General features: G+C 40.6%; 1 protein-coding gene across 1 annotated transcript in view; it reads right to left on the reverse strand.

The window, feature by feature from the left end:
- KDM3B (lysine demethylase 3B) overlaps positions 1-24,884 on the reverse strand; it is a 145,191-nt gene that overhangs the window by 4,235 nt on the left and 116,072 nt on the right. Inside the window, exons 16-23 of the mRNA XM_075917875.1 lie at positions 22,924-23,190; positions 22,186-22,357; positions 15,044-15,134; positions 14,798-14,928; positions 6,600-6,719; positions 6,051-6,190; positions 5,141-5,317; positions 3,272-3,406 (exon numbers count right to left, since the gene is read on the reverse strand). Of these exons, the coding sequence (XP_075773990.1) occupies positions 3,272-3,406; positions 5,141-5,317; positions 6,051-6,190; positions 6,600-6,719; positions 14,798-14,928; positions 15,044-15,134; positions 22,186-22,357; positions 22,924-23,190 (1,233 nt within the window). The remainder of the gene's footprint in view (positions 1-3,271; positions 3,407-5,140; positions 5,318-6,050; positions 6,191-6,599; positions 6,720-14,797; positions 14,929-15,043; positions 15,135-22,185; positions 22,358-22,923; positions 23,191-24,884) is intronic.

A 24,884-nucleotide genomic window follows, 5' to 3' on the forward strand; every position in this document is an offset into this window, starting at 1 on the left:
GGGATCACTAATTCATCCAGTCTGACCTGTATATTACAGACCACCAATCTAATATAGTGTCCACACCCTACTGACTCCTACTGCTCAATAAACAGCTATTTATTAGACTTTGGGGCTCAATATATAATAGATGTAAAATGCTTACATGAAGATTATCATAAGTCACACCAAAATGGCCAACTTATTAAATAATACTATCACTGCTTCTTGAATTTCAAACAGTATGGTTAGATAAATGTCAAAATGAGACTCCATTAAAAGTGCAATATTAACTGCACTACGTTATTTATCCATTTTACAGCAACCATAATTATTGACTTATCTTTTTAGATTTAAGCTCCTCCTAGCAAGGCCAATAGAGATCAGGCAAAACATTAAGTCTTTCATATTAAACTCTTGCCAAAATGGGTTGTATGTGATGAACAAATTATTTATAGACTAAGATCAGAATGGACTATTAAATCATCTAGTCTGACCTGTATATCACAGACCTATCTAGCCCAGTATCTTGTCTTCAGACACTGGCCAATGCCAGGTGCCCCAGAAGGAATGAACAGAACAAGTAATCATTAAGTGATCGAACTCCTGTTGCCCATTCCCCGCCATGACAGAGACTAGAAGCATCAGCCCTGCCCATCAATGTTTCCTCTAATTTTGTTATGTGCACCAAGCCATGTGTGGATGTGCACCACAAGCAGAAACACATGCTGCCGGCTGTTGATGCTCTGCTAATCAGCTGGGTGGCACCAGAATATCTCCTGGGTGGCCACCCAAGTTCTCATCTTACAGGGAACCTGCTGCCTGTCCTGGCTAATAGCCATTGATGGACCGATCCTCTGAGAATGTGTCAATTTTTTTTTGTGAACCCTGTTAAAGTCTTAGCCTTCACAACATCCAGTCTTCATTCAAACACATGAACAGATGTAGATTCCCCTGCTGTCCTTGGTAGTTTATTCCAGTGGTTAAATCACCTTCACTTTTAAATTCAAATTAGAAATTAGACTCAGATTTTTGTCTGAGTTCAGCTTCTAGTCACTGTTCCTTGTTATGCATTTTTCCAATAGATTAAAGAGATTTTAGCACTCTGTTTCCCTCCTGTATATTTGATCAAGTCACCTCTCAGTCTTCTTTTTGATAAACAGATAGAGTGCATTCAGTCTCTCATATAAGTCATTTTCTCTAGCCCTCAAATAATGTTTGTGGTTCTATTGTGCACCCTAATTTTTCAATATCTTTTAAAAAATGCAGGTCAAAGAATAGGATGCAGTATTCCACTATGGTTCTGAGCAATGCTATATTCAGAGCAAAAAATCACCCCTTAGTCCTACTCAACAAATTCTTATAAATCCAAGGATTTCATTAGCCTTCTTTGCCACAGCATCACTTTAGGAGCTCACACGATAATATATTTGTTCTACCATCATGCCTAGATGTTCTAGTTGAGTTGCTTGTCCACCATGACTCCTAGCTCCTTTTCAGAGTCACTGCTTTATAGGATATAGTCTGCTGCCCACCAATTCAGTATGTGGTGCCTTCACTTGTTATTACTTGGTGCTTGGATGTATTAAAATACATTCTAACAGAATGGGCCCTCTTTACCAAGCGATAAAAATGTAAGACTAGCCATACTGGGAAGGACTAAAGGTCCATCTCACCCGGAATCCTGTCTCTTGACAGTGGCCAATGCCAAGTGCTTCAGAGGGAATCAACAGCAAAGGGAAACAAGTGATCCAATCATTCTGCATGACTACCCTGGTCACCATAATTTACTATCCTTCTAATCTACCTATCCTCCACAAGTGTTTTCCATCAGCAGGGATTTTGGGTTTAGTTCCAGATTGATGAGAAAGTGTTGAATAGCTTGGGACCTAGCTCATGGCACCCCAATAGAACACCTCCATTTGATGATAGACTTCCCACTGACAACTACTTTTTGAGATTTGTCAGATAGTTTCAAGGTTTTAATCCATTTAAGATGTGCTTTATTGATATTGTGTAGTGCTAGTTTTAGTAATTAGGACATGCAGTATTAAGTCTCACACAAAAGTAAGTCACAAAAGTAAGTATTTTACATCTACAGTTTCCTCCTTCATCCACCAAGCTTGTAATAATCAAAAAATGAAACTGGGTTTGTTTGATAAAACCTATTCCCATAAAACCATGTTGACTAGCATAATACTCTCATCCTTTAATTCTTTCTTAATTGATCATATTAGTTTCTCCATCATTTGTCAGGGACTAACATGACTCATCATCACTCTTCCGGTCTACCGAAATTTTTCTTGTATGCCAGAATTTATTAAAATTATCACTGGTATGCAACTAATCGATCTGAGCCAACTCATGGATGACTTTTCTGTGCAAGTCATTTAGGCCTACTAATGGTTTGAAAAGTATATCATCCTTGTATGACAAGATTTAATCATCCTACTTCTTTTCAAAAATTGAACAAATTTTTATTGAATATGTCTGACTTGTCTGTGTCATTAACAATTTACCATCTCCATCTAATACTCTTTCTATATAATTTCTAGAGTTTCTTGTGTTCCTAATATACTTAGACTCATTTCCTTACCAATTTTCTATCCTAATTTATACTGATTATTTCCTCTTCCTCCTCCTCCCCCCAATTTCTAATATATTGATTTTTATTTCTAATTCCAGGATTCACTTTACCAGTAAAATAGGTATATTATGCAACTCAATTTAAATCAATTTTAATACACATTTAAAAAATGCAAAGTAAATAAATATCAGTATAAGGATAGAAGAGCAACAAGGAACTACAATTTCATGCAGTGATTTCTTTATACAACTCTATACACTTTATCAGTACTTTTCAACCTGGGGGATGAGGGGGTTGTGATTTATTTTATAATTATAAATTACTTGTGATGAAACAAAGCTAAAAAACCCTTTTTGCAGCAATGCTTAGGAGATTTAAATAGATGGCGTGCCTTCTACCATTTCCCTTCATCAGAGTTTAATAATTTATGAGCCAAGCAATATGATCCATCGTGTAAAAAAGTGAGAGAGTTGTCCCTGGAAAGTAACTCAAGCTTAGTGCTAGTCCTTCACTTAGGAAGCTAAATCTCAGGGTGTAGGTTTTTGCCAAAAATATGGACTGTGTCTATAAAATTAAAAGCTCCAAGCTTGTGAAGTATTCATTTTCCTTAATTCATTGGCTATATACAAGTTCACAAGTGCTTCAAAACTTCCAAGGCATAGGATTTACCCAGAGATGGTTTCCCTAAAATGGACTCATAGTTACCTGCAGTTTATCCTCATGGTTTGTGTGAGTGTTAGATAGGTGCCTGAATTCCTGGGTCAGGCGGAAGCAGTGCTTTACATGTTCTGGAGATACAAAATCTTCTGCCACTTTAATACAACTGTACAGATTATGAACCTGAAAAAAGTAGTAGTATTAGATATTACACATACCACAGAGACTTAATGACCCAAGACAGAATAAATGCAAATGAATTCCATGTACGAGTTCTTGTACAAATATCTACCAGAAAGAGACTAAAACACTCCCATTTCCTGCATGATGATTCACAAAATTGTACCTTAAGTTAGAGTCTCAAAAACTCTATTGGATTTCCCATCTCTCCACAGTACAGTCTACCAGTTCACATACTACCTTCCTAAAAACATCAAGCTTATATAATGCAGTTTGGGAAACCCTGGTGTAGCATGTTAGCTATCACAGATTTAGATGTTCAAAATGATGGCGCTTCCATTAGTTCCTTTGGAGTCTCTTCAGTGGCCTCAGGAGACCTCCTGAGTGGCCTGGGACAGAGGAGTGGCAGGGCGTCCGCGGGCCAGATCAGCCCACTTGGTGGGCCAGATCTGGCCCATGGACGCCCTTTTGTCCACCTCTGTTCTTATCAATAATCTAGGAAAATACAACCTAGATGGGGCTAATGGAAGGTGAGTGCATAACTGGCTGGATAACAGTTCTCAGAGAGTAGTTATTAATGATTCACAGTCATGCTGGAAGGGCATGACAAATGAGGTTCCACAGGGGTCTGTTTTGGGACCAGTTCTGTTCAATATCTTCATCAACAATTATATATTGGCATAGACAGTGTGCTTATTAAGTTTGCAGATGATAGCAAGTTGGAAGGGGTTGCAAGTGCTTTAGAGGATAGGGTCATAATTCAAAAAGATATGGACAAACTGGAGAAATGGTCTGCGGTAAATCAGATGAAGTTTAATAAGGACAAATGCAAAGTACTCCACTTAAGAAGGAACAATCAGTTTCATGCTTACAGAATGGTAGGCAATTGTCTAGGAAGGAGCACTGCTGAAAGGGATCTAGGGGTCATAGTGGACCACAAGCTAAATATGAGTCCAACAGTGTGACACTGCAGCAAAAAAAGCTAACATGATTCTGGGATGCATCAACAGGAGTGTTGTGAGCAAGACACAAGAACTAATACTTCTGCTCTACTCTGCATTGATTAGGCCTCAGTTGGAGTAGTGTGTCCAGTTCTGGGCACCATGTTTCAAGAAAGATATGGAGAAATTGGAGAAGGTCCAGAGAAGAGCAATAAAAATGATTAAGTTCTACAAAAATTGACCTATGAGGGAAGACTGCAAAATTGGGTTTGTTTAGTTTAGAAAAGAGACGACAGAGGGGACATGATAGCAGTTTTCAAGTATCTTAAAGGGTGGTATAAAAGGAGGAGGAAGAAAAATTGTTCTCCTTGGTCTCTGATGATAGGACAAGCAGCAATGGGCTTAAACTGCAGCAAGGGAGGTTTAGGGTGGACATTAGGAAAAACTTCCTGTCAGAGTGGCTAAACACTGGAATAAATTGCCTAAGGAGGTTGTGGAATCTCCATCACTGGAGATATTTCAGAGCAGGTTGGATAGACACCTACCAGGGATGATCTCTATGGTGTCTGGTGTTGCCATGAGGGCAGGGAACTAGAGCTGATGACCTCTCGCAATGCCTTCCAGTTCTATTATTCTATGATTCTATGCTTTAGCACTCTTTAATAAGTCCTGTAGAACTGTACTATTACAACTGCAGAGTTCTTCTGGGAGCCAAATTATAAGTCCAAAGAACTAGTTTTATAGTGTTCCAAATTCACTTGCTGTAATCGTGATGGCCTGTAAAGCAGACATTTACCTGGTGAGGGGCACCTGCAGGAATAAACACAGCATCTCCAAGGAACTGCACTATTGCCCAGCCTTGTACTCCATACTCCTCATAAAGACGCTTACGTAGGGTCTGGTCCAGGTACCAACTTTGGTCATGAATTGGATCATGATCTGGTGGATTTTCTTGGCCTTGTTCTTCTCCAACCTAATACAAAGATACAAAAACATTTGTACAAAGATTTTGCAATTTGGTGGCAATACTTCTCAAAGTACTCTGCAACAACATACTGAGAACATACAGGTTCTTAAGCTACTTCAATATGAGACACTACCAGCTCAGACCATAAACACTTTTAAGGTCAAGGTATCTGTATTAGTAATAGAATAGAATATATGGATATATATACCTATCTCATAGAACTGGAAGGGACCTTGAGAGGTCAGTGAGTCCAGTCCTCTGCCCTCATGGCAGGACCAAGTACCATCCCTGACAGATTTGCCCCAGATCCCTAAATGGCTCCCTCAAGGATTGCACTCAAAACCCGGGGTTTAGCAAGCCAATGCTCAAACCACTGAGCTATCCTTCCCACCTCCCCCATCCATATCCACTCCTGAGGTGTTAGCCTATGGTGAACGTTTACGCTTCCTCTATGCTTGGGCATAAACTCATTCCCAGTTTTCTCAAATTGTGACATGGTGCCCATACAGATTTATAAACCATATCCAGGCAGCAGGACAGTAGTTTGTCAGTGAATATAGTACATGTCATTCTCAAACCACATTCACTGAAGAGAGAAACATCTGGGATTTCTGTAGGCGCATTTATATTTCTGCTCATGAGCATCAACTACAGCAGACTCAACTTAAATCTCAACACCTACACTGTGAAACTTTCCTGGACCCTATTAGCCCATATGCTCCTCCAACTGCTCTCTTACCTTTCGGAGAAGTTCCCGGATCTTCTCAGCATCCTTGGCAGCATAGATGTGCCACAGTGCTCCAGGCTTCTCTTTCCCTTCATGAATTCGCTGCTTTGTCACATCATCAGCATCTCCCTCATCAATTGTTTTCAGTACTTCTAAAAGGAGGGTCCACACAAAAGCTGAACAAGGTTGCATGAATTTACAGCTCCTAAATTTAACATGCAGAAGTTGGCATAACAAACTTTGATCATATGCCAGTCAATAGCTAACTGGAAGGAAGACAGATAACTTAGTCATAAGAAATCTCTAGTTTGAGACTAAAATATCCTTTGTGTCCTACCCCGCCCCCTCCGCACAAGATTTATATCACCACCATTATTTTCATAGTAATATCCTTGAAAAAGCATTAATGACTAGTGACTTCTGTCTCTGCCTCTGAATGTCTACTGAGACACAGCTCAAATAATCGAGGCAGTTGTTATAGCTGACAAAGCCTTTTGAATAATCCATGAAAGGCTTCCTTCCAAACCCCAAACGTCCAAAGACTATTATCTAAAACATTACCATCATCATGGGCTCCTTCCCCAATAGGGATGCCAACATACACCATGACATTAACAGCATCAGACACATCTAAGTGGAGATTTGTTGTACCAACTCGTCTGTCTTCTGCAGTTATTAACCCTATGAAGAAAAGAAGGGAGTAAAAAGACAAATATTGTAAAACAACCAAGATCCAATTCTTACAAAAACATTTTTGATTTGGAAGGGTAAGAATGCTTCCCACATGAAAAAAAAATCAAATTTATTAAAGCTAGTTAAAAGTTTAGTTCAAAAACATCATATTAGAAATTTAGTCTGTCCCTGTTTATAAGAGGGATAATTAACTCTTTAAAGATAAAAGTTTGAATTTGTGCCACGGAACTTTGCATATGTACAAGTCATTTGTCCCCACCTGTAGCTAGGAGATTTGCTTTCACAGTGCTCATAGCAAAAATTCTCTCCCACGCTGCTTTATTGGTACTTGCATTTCCATTCCCCTTTTCATCTCTTCTTTCCTTCTTTGTGCCCTAATCTTCCTCTTTGTAGTTTCCCCTTCTTTTTTCTTTATCCTCATTCAGGAAATCCCCCCCCCCCCCCCAAATATCCAAAAATATAAAAAAGAAAATTAAATTGAGCCAATGCAGATCATCATGGTGTTACTCTGCTTGTTTATCTTCTCCACACTACTGTGTCTTCTGTCTATTTAAACTGTAAACTCTTGAGAAAGGATTTTCTTAGGGCATCTTCAAGAACTGCTCAGCTGCACTACTGTAGCGCTTTGGTGAAGATGCTATTACGTCTATAGGACAGCTTTTCCTGGGGTAATTAATCCATGTCCATGACAGACAGTAGCTATGACAGCAGGAGAAGCTCTCCAGTTGACATAGTACTGTCTATACGGTGATTAGGCTGGTATAACCAGGCCCTATCAGAGAATGACAGAAGCCCAGACCACTTTGGCTTCATCTAGACTGGAAAAACTTGCCAGCTGTCTACACTGGCCGCTTGAATTTCCGCAAGAACACTGACGATCTCATGTAAGATTGTCAGTGTTCTTGCAGAAATGCTATGCTGCTCCCATTCGGGCAAAAGCCCTCTTGCGCAAATGCTTTTGCGCAAGAGGGCCAGTGTAGACAATGCGGTATTGTTTTGTGCAAAAAAGCCCCGATCGCGAAAATGGCGATCGGGACTTTCTTGTGCAAAACCGCGTCTAGATTGGCACGGACGCTTTACCGCAAAAAGTGCTTTTGTGGAAAAGCGTCAGTGCCAATCTAGACACTCTTTTCCGCAAATGCTTTTAATGGAAAAACTTTTCCGTTAGAAGCATTTGCGGAAAATCATGCCAGTCTAGACGTAGCCTTTGAGTTTAGAGTCCCCAGTCCAGCCCCAGATGTATCTAACTTCTCATCTATAGGGTCATATTAAAACCAAAAGAATATATGAAAATGAACACTTGAAACATTTATTTATTAACAATTAAGTCATTATACCAATAGCATGTATGTTAAAATGCAGTTTTAATTTTGAGTTTTATGGCTTTGTTGTGTTTATAATTGAAGAAACATTTAATTTACATGCAACATCACTGTTAATGTTAGGCACTGTGAGCCATTCAAATGCTCGTCCCATTGTAGAATGATGATAGTTCTTTACTTGTTTTAACACGTTGAATGCGCATTCACCCGAAGCCACAGATACAGGGAGACTGACAAAAATATGTAGTGTAATTGTGATATTAGGAAATACAGTTGACAGGCCAAGATCGAATATTTCTTGAAATAGTTCTTTTGGCTTGCAGTCTGATTTAAAGTTGGTGGAATATATACATTTCAGGAAGACAATCTAGTCACAGAGATCTCTTGAAATTTCATTGTTGTACCTTAGTTCAAACTGTTCAGCTGCTGAATATAGATCTTCATCACTTAGTTCTCTGAACTCCCAAGGGAAACCAAAAAAGGGTACAAATTTGTTGCAGTAACTCAAATAGACATGTAAGACCAGATTTGATGGAGTTAATAAACAAACAAAAAACATTGACTCAATAGTGCCTTTCTGCATCAGATTGAGATATTAAGCTGCAATTGGTGGAAAACTCAAGATGAAATGTCAATACCCTGTACTACTGATTTGGATTCAGAAAGGGATTGCATCCCACTGATCACAAATCCTTTGAATATCTTTAACAAATCATTCAGTGTTATCCCTCTCAACATCTAAAGTGGCACTGCATGCTTCAGTTATATGACTTAGTTTCGTGGTCATTTTTAGCAGTTTCATCCACATGGATGACATTAAAATGCATGCAAATTTGCATGTATACTTCTAAATTGACTTAAGCTCAGTGCAAGCCTGTACTGTGAGTATAAGAGAGTCAAGCTTATTTAAAGCCTCTCTCACAGAGTCCAAATGCTGTGCAACTGCTGTTTAATGCCATCAATTCATGGTAACCATGTCATTGTTGACATGCCATAAAGGGAAACAAGCAGATGATATGATGGCTTCCATGCATGATTCAGCACAATCAACGCTGACAAGATTTAGTGTGTGGTTGCCACTACTGGAGAAAATATAGTTTGGATTTTCCTCAAGGAGGACTGCTTGTACTCCATTGTACTTACCTGCCATATTGAATCCATTGTCATAGGTTTGGCCAATGCAGACTTGAAAAGTTTATCACAAAAAAGCCTTTAAAAGTGACATCTAAAACTGAATGAAGAGGTAGTATAGTAAGATGAAGGTCTAAAACATAAGCCAATGCAGCACAGGCCTGGTCTGAGGCCTAGCTAACAATGGACAAAAGATTGCTAATATAAAGCAAAGCTAAGCTGCGAACAAGAGGCAGGCCCCAGCTCACAGAACTTGGACAAACATGGCTGAGAGTGCAAAACCATAATTGGTAATAGACCCAGGTGCAGAACAATAATTGCTACTGGTCCTAAGTAGAAAGCACACGATATCACTAGCTCATTAAAAAAGACCTTGGTACCCACTCCTCACAGATACAGACTCGGGTTCAGGACAGCATGATGGAGAGAGATGATCTAATCAAACCATGAGGTACAGGGTGATGAGTGGTATCTAAGTAGCGTCAGAGGGAGGCAGTCTGACAACATCAGCAGTGAGGTGTGACTTCTTGTACCTGTATATAAGGTGGTGTCTTGGGGGGGGGGGAGTGGGGGGAGAACCGGGGAGGAGACAGCCTTTGAATAACCTAGGGGACAGTGGGACCTCCCACTGATTGAGTCATTCCATTGTGGCAAGTACATACGCATAGTGGTTCAGTAGAGTCTACTGACAACTCTTACTGTACTTTGCTCTACAACGGGCCTGGCACCTTCAATGCTTATCTGGCTTGTGGTCCTTGAGGGCTCTCTTGGGATCTGCTGTGGAGACTAAGTGCACAAGTCGACATGACACATCACTGAGCACGCACACAAGCAGCCTTCTGGTTATCATCATCAATGGAGCCAGAGACCTGTGAGGACACCTCAGCAGTAAATCCTGACTCCCTTCCCTGAAAAACTACAGGTAGCTTACAGCTGAGCCTGATATAGTTACTGTATACGAAGAAACATAAGAAAAAACAGGACTATGAAAATTTCCTATGCAGAGATAAATATCTAATTTAAAGACTAAACTCACCCTCAGACCGTACAAAATCACTTTACAGTAACAAAATTAATTAGGACTTTTCTAAACTATGCAAACAGCACTTCATAATATAGAATCACTAATCACAGAAACTACTCCAGTCACGCAGATGAAAACTCGGATGTATCAAAAAAATTGTCGAAGGCCTGAGGTCCCACGATGATTTAAATCAGTTTTTTGCAGGCGTATATATAGCTTCTTTTGTTGTCTCTGTTATAACTGCAAGGTATATAATAAATGGAAATGACTTGGTAGAAAAATGTCAAAATTTGAGGCCCCTTTGTTTCCTGAGGCCCGGGCCAAATGGCCGCCCTGTCCCCCTTCCTTTTCTTCCCCCCAGATAGGGCCTGGGTATAACTATGTTGCTCAGATTTATGGATTCTTCATACTCCCTAGCCATATAGTTATAACCAGGGCTCAACAAATATGCTTATCTACTCGCCCGTGGCGAGTAGATTTCAGCCGGGCGCCCTGTTCACCGGCTGTCTGCGCATGCGCAGTGCAGGTCTCCCGCATGCATGGTGCGGGGCTGGTGAATGGTTTTTACCGTGATCATCGAGCCCTGGTTATAACAATAGTATAGATCTTGCCTTACTCTGTACAGCAGCTAGTCTAGTGAGACATTAATGCTAGCTAAAGACAGGAGGCTAACAGACTAGGGTTGCCAGATGGTTTTAACAAAAATACCCGACACACTTGACATTACATCACAATCTACATTACATCTTATTTAGAAAATATCAGACATTTCTATTTTCTCAATTTGTTTCCCAAACAGAAAGCTCAAATACTAGTCTGTCCGGTTCAAAATTGAACACCTGGCAATCCTATAACAGACATCTTTTCTCAGTGGATTTTAAAACTGGAAGGGGCACATGAGCTTCTCCAGAAAATATTTCTAGTTATAATTAGACAAGTGCATTTAACTACAAAGACTCAATGAGCTGCAGCAATTTAAAGCAAATATAATGCTGCCTATGAAACAAGGCTTCGGAAAATATAACAAGATACATTCTTCTATCATACTATGTAAATTGTAATATGGAACTAGAATTCATAGTACTCAGAACTTGCCAAAGCCGAACTGTAGTCCTCCAGCAAAGAAGAAAATTTTCAGGCTTCCAGCCTCACCTACTGGTGCACCAGGCAATAGAACATTTCCCTGGGCTGACTTCTACAATCATCTAATATTGTGATTTTTAGAATCAGAAGAAAGAAACCATATTGTACATCAAATGTGACCAACACAATCAATTTTGAAAATAAATCTATAATAGGGAACATATTTTAAAGGCTGAACTATTTTATATTGAGCAGAAGTAAATCTGGAAGATCTAAATTAATTATTTTCTAATTAGGAAGACCAAGGCCAACATTTTCAAAACTGAGTGTCTGTAGTTAGGCACTAAATATTGATTTCAAAGCCTAAATAGAAGTGACTGATTTTCAAGGAATGCTGTGCATGCATCAATACCACTGATGTGAACAGGAACTACAATTGCTCAGCACCTTTTAAATTCAGGGCATTTTATTCAGCTGTCTTTTTACAGTTGAATTATTGTCAGGATATTCAAATCTGTGTGTCTAAAATCTTTAGATATGAAGGCCATGCCAACTCAGGACCAGAAAAAGAGGATTTTCTTTCCAGAAATAGGATTTATTTTTATGTTATGCATTAAAATTCAACGGTGATAGCCATGTATTTATAGAATTGAAATACATCTCAAGTTTTTTTCCTGCTTTAAACTGTAAAGAAAGCATATGTATGTTGTGGTACTGGAGCCATTTTGGTACCTGGATAGTAGAGAGTCAAGGAGGGTGAGGTACTATCTTTTATTGGATCAAGTTCTATTGGCAAAAGACACAAGCTTCTGAGCTAACACAGAACAACTGTCAAGTATATGTCTGAACATAAAGAATTTTAATAAGCATTTTCTGAATTCATGCTACCTTCATAGTGAGTTCATGGTGAATAATTAGTCGTTTGTTATTTTGCTGGGACCCACAATTAGGCTGAGGAAACAGGAAGTACTCATTTATTCATAGAATCATAGAATAATAGGACTGGAAGGGACCTCGAGAGGTCATTGAGTCCAGCCCCCCGCCCTCAAGGCAGGACCAAGCTCCGTCTACACCATCCCTGACAGATGTCTATCTTAAATATCTCCAGAGAGGGAGATTCCACCACCTCCCTTGGCAATTTATTCCAATATTTGACCACCCTGACAGTTAGGAATTTTTTCCTAATGTCCAATCTAAACCTCCCCTGCTGCACTTTAAGCCCATTACTCCTTGTCCTGTCCTCAGTAACCAAGAGGAACAAATTTTCTCCTTCCTCCTTGTGACACCCTTTTAGATATTTGAAAACCGCTATCATGTCCCCCCTTATTCTTGTTTTTTCCAAACTAAACAAGCCCAGTTCATGAAGCCTGGCTTCATAGGTCATGTTCTCTAAATCTTTAATCATTCTTGTCGCTCTTCTCTGTACCCTTTCCAATTTCTCCACATTTTTCTTGAAATGTGGCGCCCAGAACTGGACACAGTACTCCAGCTGAGGCCTAACTAGTGCAGAGTAGAGCGGCAGAATGACTTCACGAGTTTTGCTTACAACACACCTGTTGATACAACCTAGAATCATATTTGCTTTTTTTGCAACAGCATCACACTGTTGACTCATATTCAACTTATTGGGAAACTTCATTTGGATGTTTTTTCACTTTTTCATTTTTAAAAAATAAGACACTAAAAAAGTGTAATATGCTCTCTACTAACACCTTGGTATCCATATAGCGCAGAGCTGCAGCGGGGTTAGGTCCTAGATCCAGTGCGAGCCAGGACTGAGCAGGCTGCTGGCCAGTCTGTTAAAAAACGTACTGGCAGGATGGGGTGAGGTGGGGAAAGGAGAAAAATGCATATAGTCTAAAGCATTAACCTGTACGCTTTTGTTCATCAACTACTCTATTATCCCCACTACCAATCGTGTTAATTCCACTGTTTGAGTAACACCAAGCACCATAAACAATGATTGGAAATAACAGTGTATATGTTTCAGAAAACATCCAATCCTGATTAAAAGCCTTCAAATTATTGAGAAACTACTGTATCCCTAGGCCTAGTGTTCCTTTTGATGGTTAGTAACCCTGACTTAGGGATGTTAAAATGCGTTTATTCAAGTAAACATGTAACGGCTGAAAATTTCAGCAGTTATACTTGGTGGGGGCACTCCCACTAGTCTCCCTCCCCCTGTGCAGCAGTGGAGGATGGGGACAAAGATAGGATAGGCTCATTGGTTAATCATGTATATTGTTACATGGTCACATCCCTACTCTGACTATGAAAGAACCCAACACCTTCTTTATCTTACAAAGTTAAGCTTTTAGCAAAACCTTTGCAGTTTACTTTTGGAGTTATGCCTGTATTTTCCTTCTACATGTCTACTTTGTGAGGGTGGGGATATATGCTAGGTTTGAAGAACCAGCTTTAGTTTTGCAGGCAGATAAAATAATGCTTTTTTAAAAAGTGACTTTTTTATAAAAAAGTTCAAAATCTGATTGTATTTACAGGTTTCTAGTTATTTCCTCTCACTTTATAATACTAAATTGCTAAAGTGAAGGTTTTGTATTTGTTAGCAAGATTTCATATAGCAAAGTGTTGTTTTTTTTTACTCATCAGAAGTTTCACATGTATGCTAAAACAAACCCAGAGCCTCATTAGCATTCATACTGTGGTAACAGTAACATTCGTCCTGTGTAATAAGTCACCAGTCCCACATGGTATTCACTTGAGTTCTGAAGGATATACTTCTGATATACTGAACTTGCATAAGCAAAAAGAAAAGTTATTTCATTAAACTATATTTCTCCATCACTGTTTGTAGGTTGAAGTGGGACTTAGGCTTCTAAATCACATAGATGGCTTTAAAAAGTCCATCTTTTTCTGTCTAAATATAAGGAGTCTAATTTCATGCTAATTTTAAACACTTTGGATACTAACAAAGTTTTAAACAATTTATTTAATGTATTGAAGGCCTAAATAACTGTTCATTATTAACAGTGAAGATGTTGTTTTGGGGAGATGATTTTATACCATTAAGAAAAAAAGTTTGATAAATACACAGTTCTAGACTTTGATATTGGAAACACTTAATAAGCTTAATTTTAAGCATATCTGTATTTCTATTTAAATCAATGAGACTATTCCCTGTAAGTAGGGAGTTGCCCAATACTGAAGTTATCAGATCCTCCCAGTGCATTAAGCAGTCTTTGAATATAAAGCTATGTATTATTTTTGTGAATATTAATAGTAATTACTTTTGTAATGCTACATTTACGCACATTTTTAAAGAGCAAAAAATATATATGGCATCTTATGGAGAAAGAAAATAAATTAAAAGGCACAAGTGTCTTATTTGACCAACACTATGATATAAGCTAATGCATAGCAGGATACTTCAATGCAGGAGGAAGCTTCTGTCTGTTCCAGTTGTTCACTGGCAACAGATCAAAAGATAAAGACAATATGGTAAAGAATAGTCAAAAAGGGCCATCTCCAGACCTTTTCACACATACCATATGCGTTGTACATTTTGGGACCCAGATCAGGCCGTACAAAGTAACTTGGCAGTCTGGAGGCCAAATTCAGTCTACCATCCCTCTTGGTATACTCCGGGAGAGGGAGGTTCTCCATCAAATCCTCAAACCTAAAGGGGAACATCAGAGAGTATAGGTATAGGGCAAAAACACCAAAAGAACTATGTTTCTGAATAAGCAAGTTTATCACAGGATCCTACAGGCACTGCTGTTCAGATCATTTACCTCGTAGGCATCATGTCTCTGAAATCCTCCCCTGGTGGCCAGTCCTTTAGTTTCAGTACCATTGGTTGCCCATCATCTGACCTCAGACGCTCTGCAAGAGACAAATTTTACTCAGCATGTTACTTTTCTACTACCCTTGGTCTTATTTATTTAGGATTGTAAACTTTCAGGCAGAGGCTTGTATATTGCCCAGCATACATTGGACTTTGACCTCAGTTTAGGTTCTTAGGCACTACTAAAATACACAAACAAAAACAAAAAATAGGTTTTGACTAATCAAAAGGAGGGGGAGAAACACATACCCCCAAGCAGAGGCTGAGGGACCCCTCTAATCTGCTAACTCTCATCCTGCAGGGCTTTTCTGGGCCTGAAAGGTGGTGTTTTCTTAATCATTCAGCCTTATTCTCACTTCTGCTGAGTTCAAAGAGTTTTACTATTGACTTCAACAGTAGTAGATTTAAATCCACGTTAAGTGACTTTGAAAATCCCACCCTATATCACTTTTGCCAACTTGGACTGCTTTCATGCTGTCCAATGCAAAAAATAATGTGCTTCTTAGACAACCATATATCTGGCTGACACTCTTATTCAAAGATCGCAACCAATATGCTTAACACCAGTGGAATGCAAACCTCGCATATTCATAGAACAGGCCATTTTAGAATTCCCCAAGGATACTGAGTGAGATCTGTGATGTGAATGCATGACCATTGGCAGGCGAAAGATGTCTGAGAGCACATTTCTTCTGCCAACACTATTCCTTCTCTATAGTTTGCTGCCAACATATCGTAGTTCACCTAAAAATCATCTCTGGACCCAGATTATACTGAAAATTCCTTCCTGTTGCCAAACTTCCCACATCTGAAGGAGGTATTCTAGCAGAGATACACTGCCAACACTTGTCCTCCACCAATATGCCTTGACCACTACCTACAGAGCTCTGAAGTACCAGTCTTAAGAATGAAATGTGGAAGACCCAAAATTTTAGGAACTTATTACAAGGGAAAGCAAAAATGGAGCCAATGAGATTCTTCATCAGTGTGAAGGGTAAAACTAACTTCAACATATTTTTCCACAGAAGCAATTATAACTACACAGAAGAAAGTGATAAAGACAAATGCTTTGTGAGAGAAATTGAAAGATATCCCCCCGATCTCTAAGCAGGAAAAGTAGTGTACTGACGACCTGTGATACTGAACCACTTTGTTAGGTGCATCAGTACTGTGGGGAAAATCCAATAACTCCAATTGTGTCTAAAGGGGGGACTGTGCAAAAATCAAAACTCTCTAAAGAAAACTGCTGTAAGGGTTAAAAAGTTTTCCAGGCCTCTCTTCCTGTAACAGAGAGAATCAAATTAACTCTAATCAAAGACCCTTACAAATGACTCTCTCAAATTCATGGATACTCCTAGTCTGTCACAAATTATCATGTAAACTCTTATCTTTGTCACAGTTTGCCTTGTAGACTTCTCCACTCAAGTTCTCATGTGGCTTTGTGTACTGTAAAAACTTACTTCTAGCACTCCTGGGGTGAACAGAAGTCTCAGAGTACTTCTGCTGAGACTTTGATATGTTAAAGAAGAACAATCCACAACTGAACTGTCTAAGCATACTGTATAAAGATTCCCTGAATCTGTGTGTCAGGGCTGCTTCACTCTTGGAAGTGACAGCCTGCATGCATGCATCATAAAGTTTTCTCTTCTAGGTTTCTTTCCTGCCTCACTGATTTGACCTCCAGCCTCGGACCCTTCTGGGGGCTCTGTACCCCAGGGGAGCGAGATTTCCCCCTCAATTTGGTGTCAGAAGTGGGATGGCTTGGAACTCCAGTTGGAAAGGCTGATGACGGGGAATGGGAACGGACTACAGCGCGCATCTGGAGGGTAAGGGATGCATTTAAAATCCCCCAGTCCGCCTCCCTGTTCTCGTCACCAGCTGGACCGGCTGGCGGTAAGAGTCATCTTTTACTTAAAATTTTTTGTCAAGAGGCTTGAGGGAAACTTAAAACGAAAACACTGGGTATAGCCAAATAGGGGTTGGATTTTGTTGTTGTTGTTGTTGTTGCTGACTGACTGGTGGCGAGTCCAAGCACATGGTTTTGAGTGAGTGAAGTCCGGAGTGGGACCGCAGCCGCACCAGTGCTGTCAGTGTCACTGCACAGCTGCTGAAAGCAAGGGCGGTTTCCCCCGGCACATAAGGAGTGTGAGTGAAGCTGACAGTTTGTGTGGACTCCCACACTATCCTTGGAGAGGGTAGTGTTGCTGGACGCCTGTGCTATCCTTGGAGAGGGTAGTACTGTTGGGCTCCTGTGCTGTCCTTGGACAAGACAGTGCTAACATGGATAAGATTGCTCCCTCAAGTCTGTCTCCTACTGAGAGAAAAGGTTTCTCACAGCCTGGGACTCCTTTGTCTCAGATGATCAGTCAGCTAGGTATTGCCTGCAGGTTTAAAACAAAGGAGACTTAAGGAATTATTGAGTATTTGGAATGGCTATACTCAGGGGAATTCCCAGAATAAATGGCAACTAGAGCTTTGACTTACAAAAGCTTGCTTATCTTAGAGTTTTCCTCGAGGAAAAACATCCTAACCAGATGGAATATTGGTGCCTCTGGGAGGATGTGGCAGTAAAAAAAAAAAAAAAAAAATCAGAGCATTATGGCTAGCAAAAAAAAGATTCTATTGAAAAGCTGCAGCAAGAATTGGCTACTCTAAAGAAACAGCTTGATTCCCCAGATGTGCCATCTGCACCCCCACCCGCTTTGGACCCTTGTCAGCTGAACATTCTTTCCTGTTATCTCCCTTTTCTCTTGTAAACCTTATGGGACCTGACTTGTTGTGTAAATTGGGTGCAAACCTTCTCTGTAGAGAGGAAGGGATATTTGTTGACCTTCCCCCCTATCAGGCTCCAAATTTGATGGCATTACTACTCTCAGAGGAATCTGATGAGACCTCAGGACATACACCCCTCCTGGACCTCTCAGATGTCCCAGAGACATTGTGGGCAGCCCATGTGAATGAAGTGGGGTTGCTAGCCTCTGCAACACCAGTGCAAATAACATACAGACACAACAAGCCTTTCCCAAGGGTAGCCCTGTATCTATTGGGTAGGGAGGCACAAGAGGGCATTAAGCCTGTAATCTCTTCCCTCCTTAAACAAGGGATACTTGTTTATACAACTTCACCATGTAATACACCTATACTACCTGTGAAAAAGCAAATCTATAGATTTGTAGAAGACCTAAGAGTCATTAATAAGTTTGTAATCCCTAGATTTCCAGTAGTACCTAACCTGGTTTTCTGTAATAGATTTATGTTCTGCCTTCTTTTCTATTCCAGTGCATAAGAATTCCCAATTTCTCTTTGCCTTTTCCTTTCAGGGTCATCAATTAACCTGGACATGTTTTTGTAAAGTTATTGTAAAAGCCCTACTTTGTTTTCTCAGTTTTTAAAAAACTGACCTTAATTCTCTCTCTCTTCCCTGCAGTTCTGTGTTAGTTCAGTATGTTGATGATGTGCTAATTGCTAGTAAAACTAAGGAAAGATGTAAAACTGATACCTCATATGTGTTAAAGTGTCTTGCTAATAAGGGTCACAAGGCTTCCAAAGCCAAATTGCAGTTTGTAAAACAAAGAGTTCAGTACTTAAGGACATTTACTTTCAGGAGATGGCCGCCAGTTAACACCTGAGCGAATCTCACATGGTTTTTCCATTCCTCACCCTTTCACCAAAGTCAGGTACACAAATTTCTGGGTACTGCAAGATATTGCAGACAATGGATTCCTAACTTTTCTGAACTCACCAAACCCCTTACTATTCTATTCTTAATCTTAGCTCCTGACCCAGTGACCTGGTCCCCAGAATGTGAATCTGCTTTCCTTTCCCTTAAAACTCTTCTCTCACAGCCACCTGTTCTAGGCTTACCTAAATATAGCAAGCCTTTTACTCTGTTTTGTCATAAACAGGATGGAATTGCAGCTGGAGTTCTCTGTCAGCCCCTTGGGCCCACACCTCGTCCAGTAGCTTATTTTTCTGCAACACTGGACTCAGTAGCCCGTGGGTTCCCACTTTGTCTGAGGGCAGTTGCAGCTGCTGCTGAATTACTTTAAAAAGGCCCAACCTGTCACATTAGGCCACAGCATTATCTTACAGGTCCCTAATGCTGTCTCTGCTCTCTTACAGCGACACTGCACCCAGCACCTATCTGTTCAGAGACAAACCCTGTATGAGAATGTTATCCTCTCTTTCCCAAATGTGGTAATTCAAAGATGTAATGTACTTAGCCCAGCTACTTTTTCTCCTTTACCCTCTAATGGTAAAGCACATACCCATAACTGTGAAGAATTGCTTGAGCACTGTGTAAAACCTCCCCAAAAATTTGTCTGATCAACCGCTGGAAAATGCAAATCTTGTATTGTATACTGATGGCTCATGTAAAAGAAATTCAGTTGGTAAACTAAAGGCTGGATATGCAGTGGTCTCAGATAATAATGTTTTAGAGGTTCTTTTCTCTTCCAGGAATCAAAATCAGCTCAGGCTGCTGAGCTCATCGCTTTAATTCGTGCTTGCCTTTTAGCTTCCGGACAGTCTGCTGCCATTTATACTGACTCAAAGTATGCTTTCTCTGTCTGTCATGCCACAGGACAAATTTGGAAACAACAAGGTTTCCTTACCTCTTCTGGCTCTGCTCTCTCTCATGGTCCCCTTATCTCCCAACTCCTTGATGCTATTCAGCTACCCACATCCCTCTCTATTACCCATTGCCCGGCCCACACAGGTGCCACTGATCCTGTTTCTCTGGGTAATGGGAGTGCTGATGCAGCAGCCAGACATGCGGCAGCACATGGACCTCTGGCTCCCTTTCAGATTCTGGTCTCTCTTTCCCTCCCTGTTTCTTTGCAGGACCTGATAGAACTACAGGAAGCTGCTCAACCTGAAGAGAGAAACCTTTGGGAGAAAGCAGGCTGCTCCTTATCCCCAGCTGGGATAATGGGTGCACCTGATGGCTGCCCAGTCGCCCCAAAAATCTCTCACATGGCAGCTTGCTCAGGTGTCTCATCAAATGACACACATGAGCAAAAGGGGGGTGGCCTCACAAATCCCAAAACAATGGTACGCCCCAGGCGTGCACCTAGAAGCTCTCAAGAATATCTAATTCATGTTTGATTTGTAAGCAGTTTAATGTTGCAGGAGGCCCACAGGCTAGCAGCCACACAGAAAGAAGAAACCTAGACATAAAATGCAGTTAGGAGAGCTTGCACCTGCAGGTAAAGGAAGCCCTCCCAGTACCTACTGATGTACCGTGCCACAACATCCAACCAGGCGACTACGTGTTCGTGAAGGAACATCGCAGAAAGAATTCCCTGACAGCCCGGTGGGAAGGACCGTTCCAATTGCTGCTCATCACCCACACAGCAGTAAAGGTGAAGGAGTGCCGCTCGTGGATCCACGCAAGTCATGTACGCCGAACTGCAGATCCCACAGAGCTGATTGACCCCGTCACCCAGGACCCCTCCCCGGAGGAATCACCTGAGGACGAGGTTCAGCGGACCGAGGCGGCAAACTCTCAAACCAGACTGTTACCAAACCGGCCTCCACCAGGAGCTTCGAGGTACAACCTGAGAGGTAGGACTGTACCAGCAAAGACCTACAGGTGAGCCTGGCACCCTGTAGCTCTCACAAAGGGGAATCCATTCCAGTATTGAGTGAACTAAGAGACTACGAAATCTCGAAGAGTGCCTGCAGAGGCAAGCCAAACAATACTAACTGATTAAGTTTAGTTAAAAGACTGCTTTGCTAGTTGCTAGATAATTACTATATTATTATTATTATTATTATCCTTTCTACTTTAGAAATTTAAGATACTATACTAGGATGAGGATTGTTTTCCTTCTTTTAGTAGTCAGAATAGCCTTAGTATATAACTTTCCCCACCCTTTTTGGGAAGCCCTGCAAAAGGTTGTGTCCCTCACCAATACAAGTGACTGTTGGATATGTGAACAGCTTATAATAGGCTCTGAAGGCCTTTTACCATTACAGTTTATCCCAACTCCTGCCTCCCTGTGGACCAGACCCCTAAAATTCAGATTTACTGGTAGTCAGTACTCTACAGGAGAGCGGGAGTGGGTAAATGCCCAGAATGATAACACTGTGCCAAAAGTACATAGTCATGGGGGGGAACAGGCAGATTTGGCATAAAAATCTAATTGCCTCAGAGATTCCCCTTACTCAAGCATTACATCCATCAGGGAATGCTTCCCTTATGTTTCCCTTATGTTTTAAAAGCAATATTGGCACTGGTAAAGATCTGGGGGTGAATGGGCAGTGGATCATTTACCCAACTGATAAAGAAAACCTCCCTCTAAGATAAGAATTCATCCCAGCAAAAGAAAAATACCTAAGAATGTCTAGAATAACTTTGAGTAATACTCCAATAGGAGTATTAAAGGGGGGAATTGTGGGGAAAATCCAATAACTCCAATTGTGTCTAAAGGGGGGACTGTGCAAAAATCAAAACTCTCTAAAGAAAACTGCTGTAAGGGTTAAAAAGTTTTCCAGGCCTCTCTTCCTGTAACAGAGAGAATCAAATTAACTCTAATCAAAGACCCTTACAAATGACTCTCTCAAATTCATGGATACTCCTAGTCTGTCACAAATTATCATGTAAACTCTTATCTTTGTCACAGTTTGCCTTGTAGACTTCTCCACTCAAGTTCTCATGTGGCTTTGTGTACTGTAAAAACTTACTTCTAGCACTCCTGGGGTGAACAGAAGTCTCAGAGTACTTCTGCTGAGACTTTGATATGTTAAAGAAGAACAATCCACAACTGAACTGTCTAAGCATACTGTATAAAGATTCCCTGAATCTGTGTGTCAGGGCTGCTTCACTCTTGGAAGTGACAGCCTGCATGCATGCATCATAAAGTTTTCTCTTCTAGGTTTCTTTCCTGCCTCACTGATTTGACCTCCAGCCTCGGACCCTTCTGGGGGCTCTGTACCCCAGGGGAGCGAGATTTCCCCCTCAGTACGTGCTGTGGTAAGCCTGAATTCTGTGTCTGATAGCCCATCTGTTAGACATCTACTGGGCAGGGGAATGTGAGGGAGATGTAAGATAATGAAAATGTGGTACTCTGGCAAACCTGCACTTACTGGAAATGATTTCAAAGCCATCCCAGAAGTCACGCACTTTCACATCTGAAATTATGGCACAATTCCTGCAGTTCACCAGATCAACATCTTGGTCTCCAAATTCCAGGCTGAAGGCCTCTGGCTTCCAGAGCTCCGACTTCAACTTCCTATGAACTCCAGAAACCAGCACAGGCTGAGGAAAGAAAGGCACGTGCTCATTCCACAATTTGCCGAATTTATTACATATCCAGCCAAATCTCTCATTCTCAAGTACTAGGAAATTCTTGGCCACACCACAAAGGCAGGCAGACATGGGAAATCAGCTCTTGTTTACATATAAATCTAATTCTTCCTCTCAAGCAAAAAAGCTATTAAGAGTCTAAGCCAGCAAATCACATTTCAGTTTCAGACAATGTGCAGCTGTTGTTGGAGGTTAGTACAGTTCCACATCCTCCCCATCCCAAATGCATCTGAGAAAGCAATGTATATTCAATTAGTTAAGTCTATGCTTCTAACCTAATGGCATCTGCTGCTGCAATTAGGAACATTCCTCTCAGATAATCATATGGAATGTCATGAAATTTAGCTCTATTTTGTACCCTTCCTCATACTTTACACAAAATTGCACACAGCCACTGACTTGCAAGAACAGGAACAGAAGAGCTTAAAGCAGCTTACAGACTATAAGTCCAATACTACTTTCGAAATACCTGCACTAGGGTCTGAAATGAGTAAACCTGACTATTTATTTTCTCTTACCTGGCCTTGTTTCCAACACTCCCTGAAGATCTTCCAGTTGTTTTTGTTGCTGGGGTCATGAAGACACAAGAGCCTTCCATCACAGAGCCAGGAATGGGAGGTATGTGGATCCAACACATTTAATCCCATTACCATTTCCTTCACCTCTCTCTGTGTATCAGCTAAGTTACTTGGTCGTTTTGCAGCATCAGATGTCTTCTTATTCTCCACCACAGAAGCAATTATATGATCTAGGAAGTTGGGCAGGCTGGTTTTGCTCTTGGCCCCCTAGAAAACACAAATCCACAGGACAAGTTTATTCTTAGATAACTTATGTAAGAATAACATCTCTTTGGTGTAACAGCCTCTTGTCTTTCAGCCAAAGAAATTCTGTTAGCAGAAAAATCTGTGAACAAGTCAGCATAGCAGGAGTGCTATACACTGTCCCATATAGGTAAGGGTTGGAAAATTTGCTGACCCTAAGTTGTAAGCCTACCAATTAAGATGAGTAACACCTGTACTTCAAGTCAAACCTCAGCCCCATTTTATTATTTAAAGTTATGAAACATTCATTTTCTCCTGAACTTATTCACTAACAATTTTCATTTTTAAAACACACAAAGTATAAAACTTAGATTTCTTGCTTTTGTTGTTTCTTCTTCTCTGCACAGCTCAGCTAAGAAATCGAATGTGATACTAATATGCGCTATCCGGGAAAAAACAAGTAGGGGTAGGAAGTCAGCATTATTTCTGAATATAGCATTAGAGCAGTGTTTCTTAAACTTTTTAAGACTGAGGAACACCAAATAATTTTTTTTTAAATGAGGAACACCAAGGATATTTTTGGTTGAGGAAAAAAAAGTGTGTGTGGAAGGGGAGAGTTATTGAGAAAAAAAAGTTGCCTGCCCCTTTAAGGGCAGCCATTTTGAACTCTGTTCTCCACAGCACACCAGTGCGCCATGGAACACAGTTTAACAAACACTGCATTAGAGAGACCATTACTTGAATACTATTATCTAGTTCTGTTGTCCAACTTCAAAGAGGACTTTGAAAATTTGGATAAAGTTTCAAAATAGCACTCAGAAAATTATGTGAGGTCTGGAAAATTTAACATCCCTCCTGGAATGTGTTTACATTAGTGTCCTGTGCCTTGTATTTCTTAGGAATGATTGTGGATTTGCAATACCAACCCTATTCTTGCCAGACTCTGTGAACTTGTAAGCAATTGTGTTATGTAACCAGGCCTGATTTCTGCTAACTTTCCTTTATATCATCACGGACTGCTTAGTACATTAGTTCAGGCTTCATACCATGCCTCATAGCTCAGGCTACTACAATAAGCATAACTTCAGTACTAGGCAAACTGGGTAAAATATAGCAAATCAAGAATTATCAGTCATATAGCTAATATAGTACACAGAGTTCTTGTAAACAGAAATCATGCCTCACCAATCTAGTCTTATAGTGTATGTCAACTTTCAGAAAGTCTTTGATAAGGTTCCTAACCAAAGATTCTTAAGCCAAGTGAGCAGACATGGATAAGAGGAAAGGTCCTCTCAGAGACCAATAACTGGGTAAAAGACAGGAAACAAAGGGCAGGAATAAATGTTCAATTTTCATAACTGACAGAGGCAAATAGCAGGGTTTAAAAAGATCTATAATGGGACCTATACTGTTAAACATATTCACAAATGATGTGGAAAAGGAGGTGAACAGTGAGGTGGCAAAGATAGCAGATAATACTAAACTATCTAAGATAGTGAGGTCCAAAGTAGGGATGTAAAGGAGTAGTTGACGACTTGCATTCCCTGCCCCTTTGCTGCCTCTGTCAGAGGCAGCAAGAGGGAGGGGAGAAGAGGAGGAGCTGGTGCTGGGGGAAGCCAGCTTAAAAGACGGTTCCCCCCGGCACCATCTTTGTGGTACCACCTGTCCCCCCCCGCCACTGCTGCCTCTATCAGCGGGAGAGGGCAGGAGTTGCTGCC

Source organism: Pelodiscus sinensis, unplaced genomic scaffold (assembly GCF_049634645.1).
Source record: "Pelodiscus sinensis isolate JC-2024 unplaced genomic scaffold, ASM4963464v1 ctg55, whole genome shotgun sequence".
In the NCBI taxonomy this organism is placed as follows: domain Eukaryota; kingdom Metazoa; phylum Chordata; order Testudines; family Trionychidae; genus Pelodiscus; species Pelodiscus sinensis.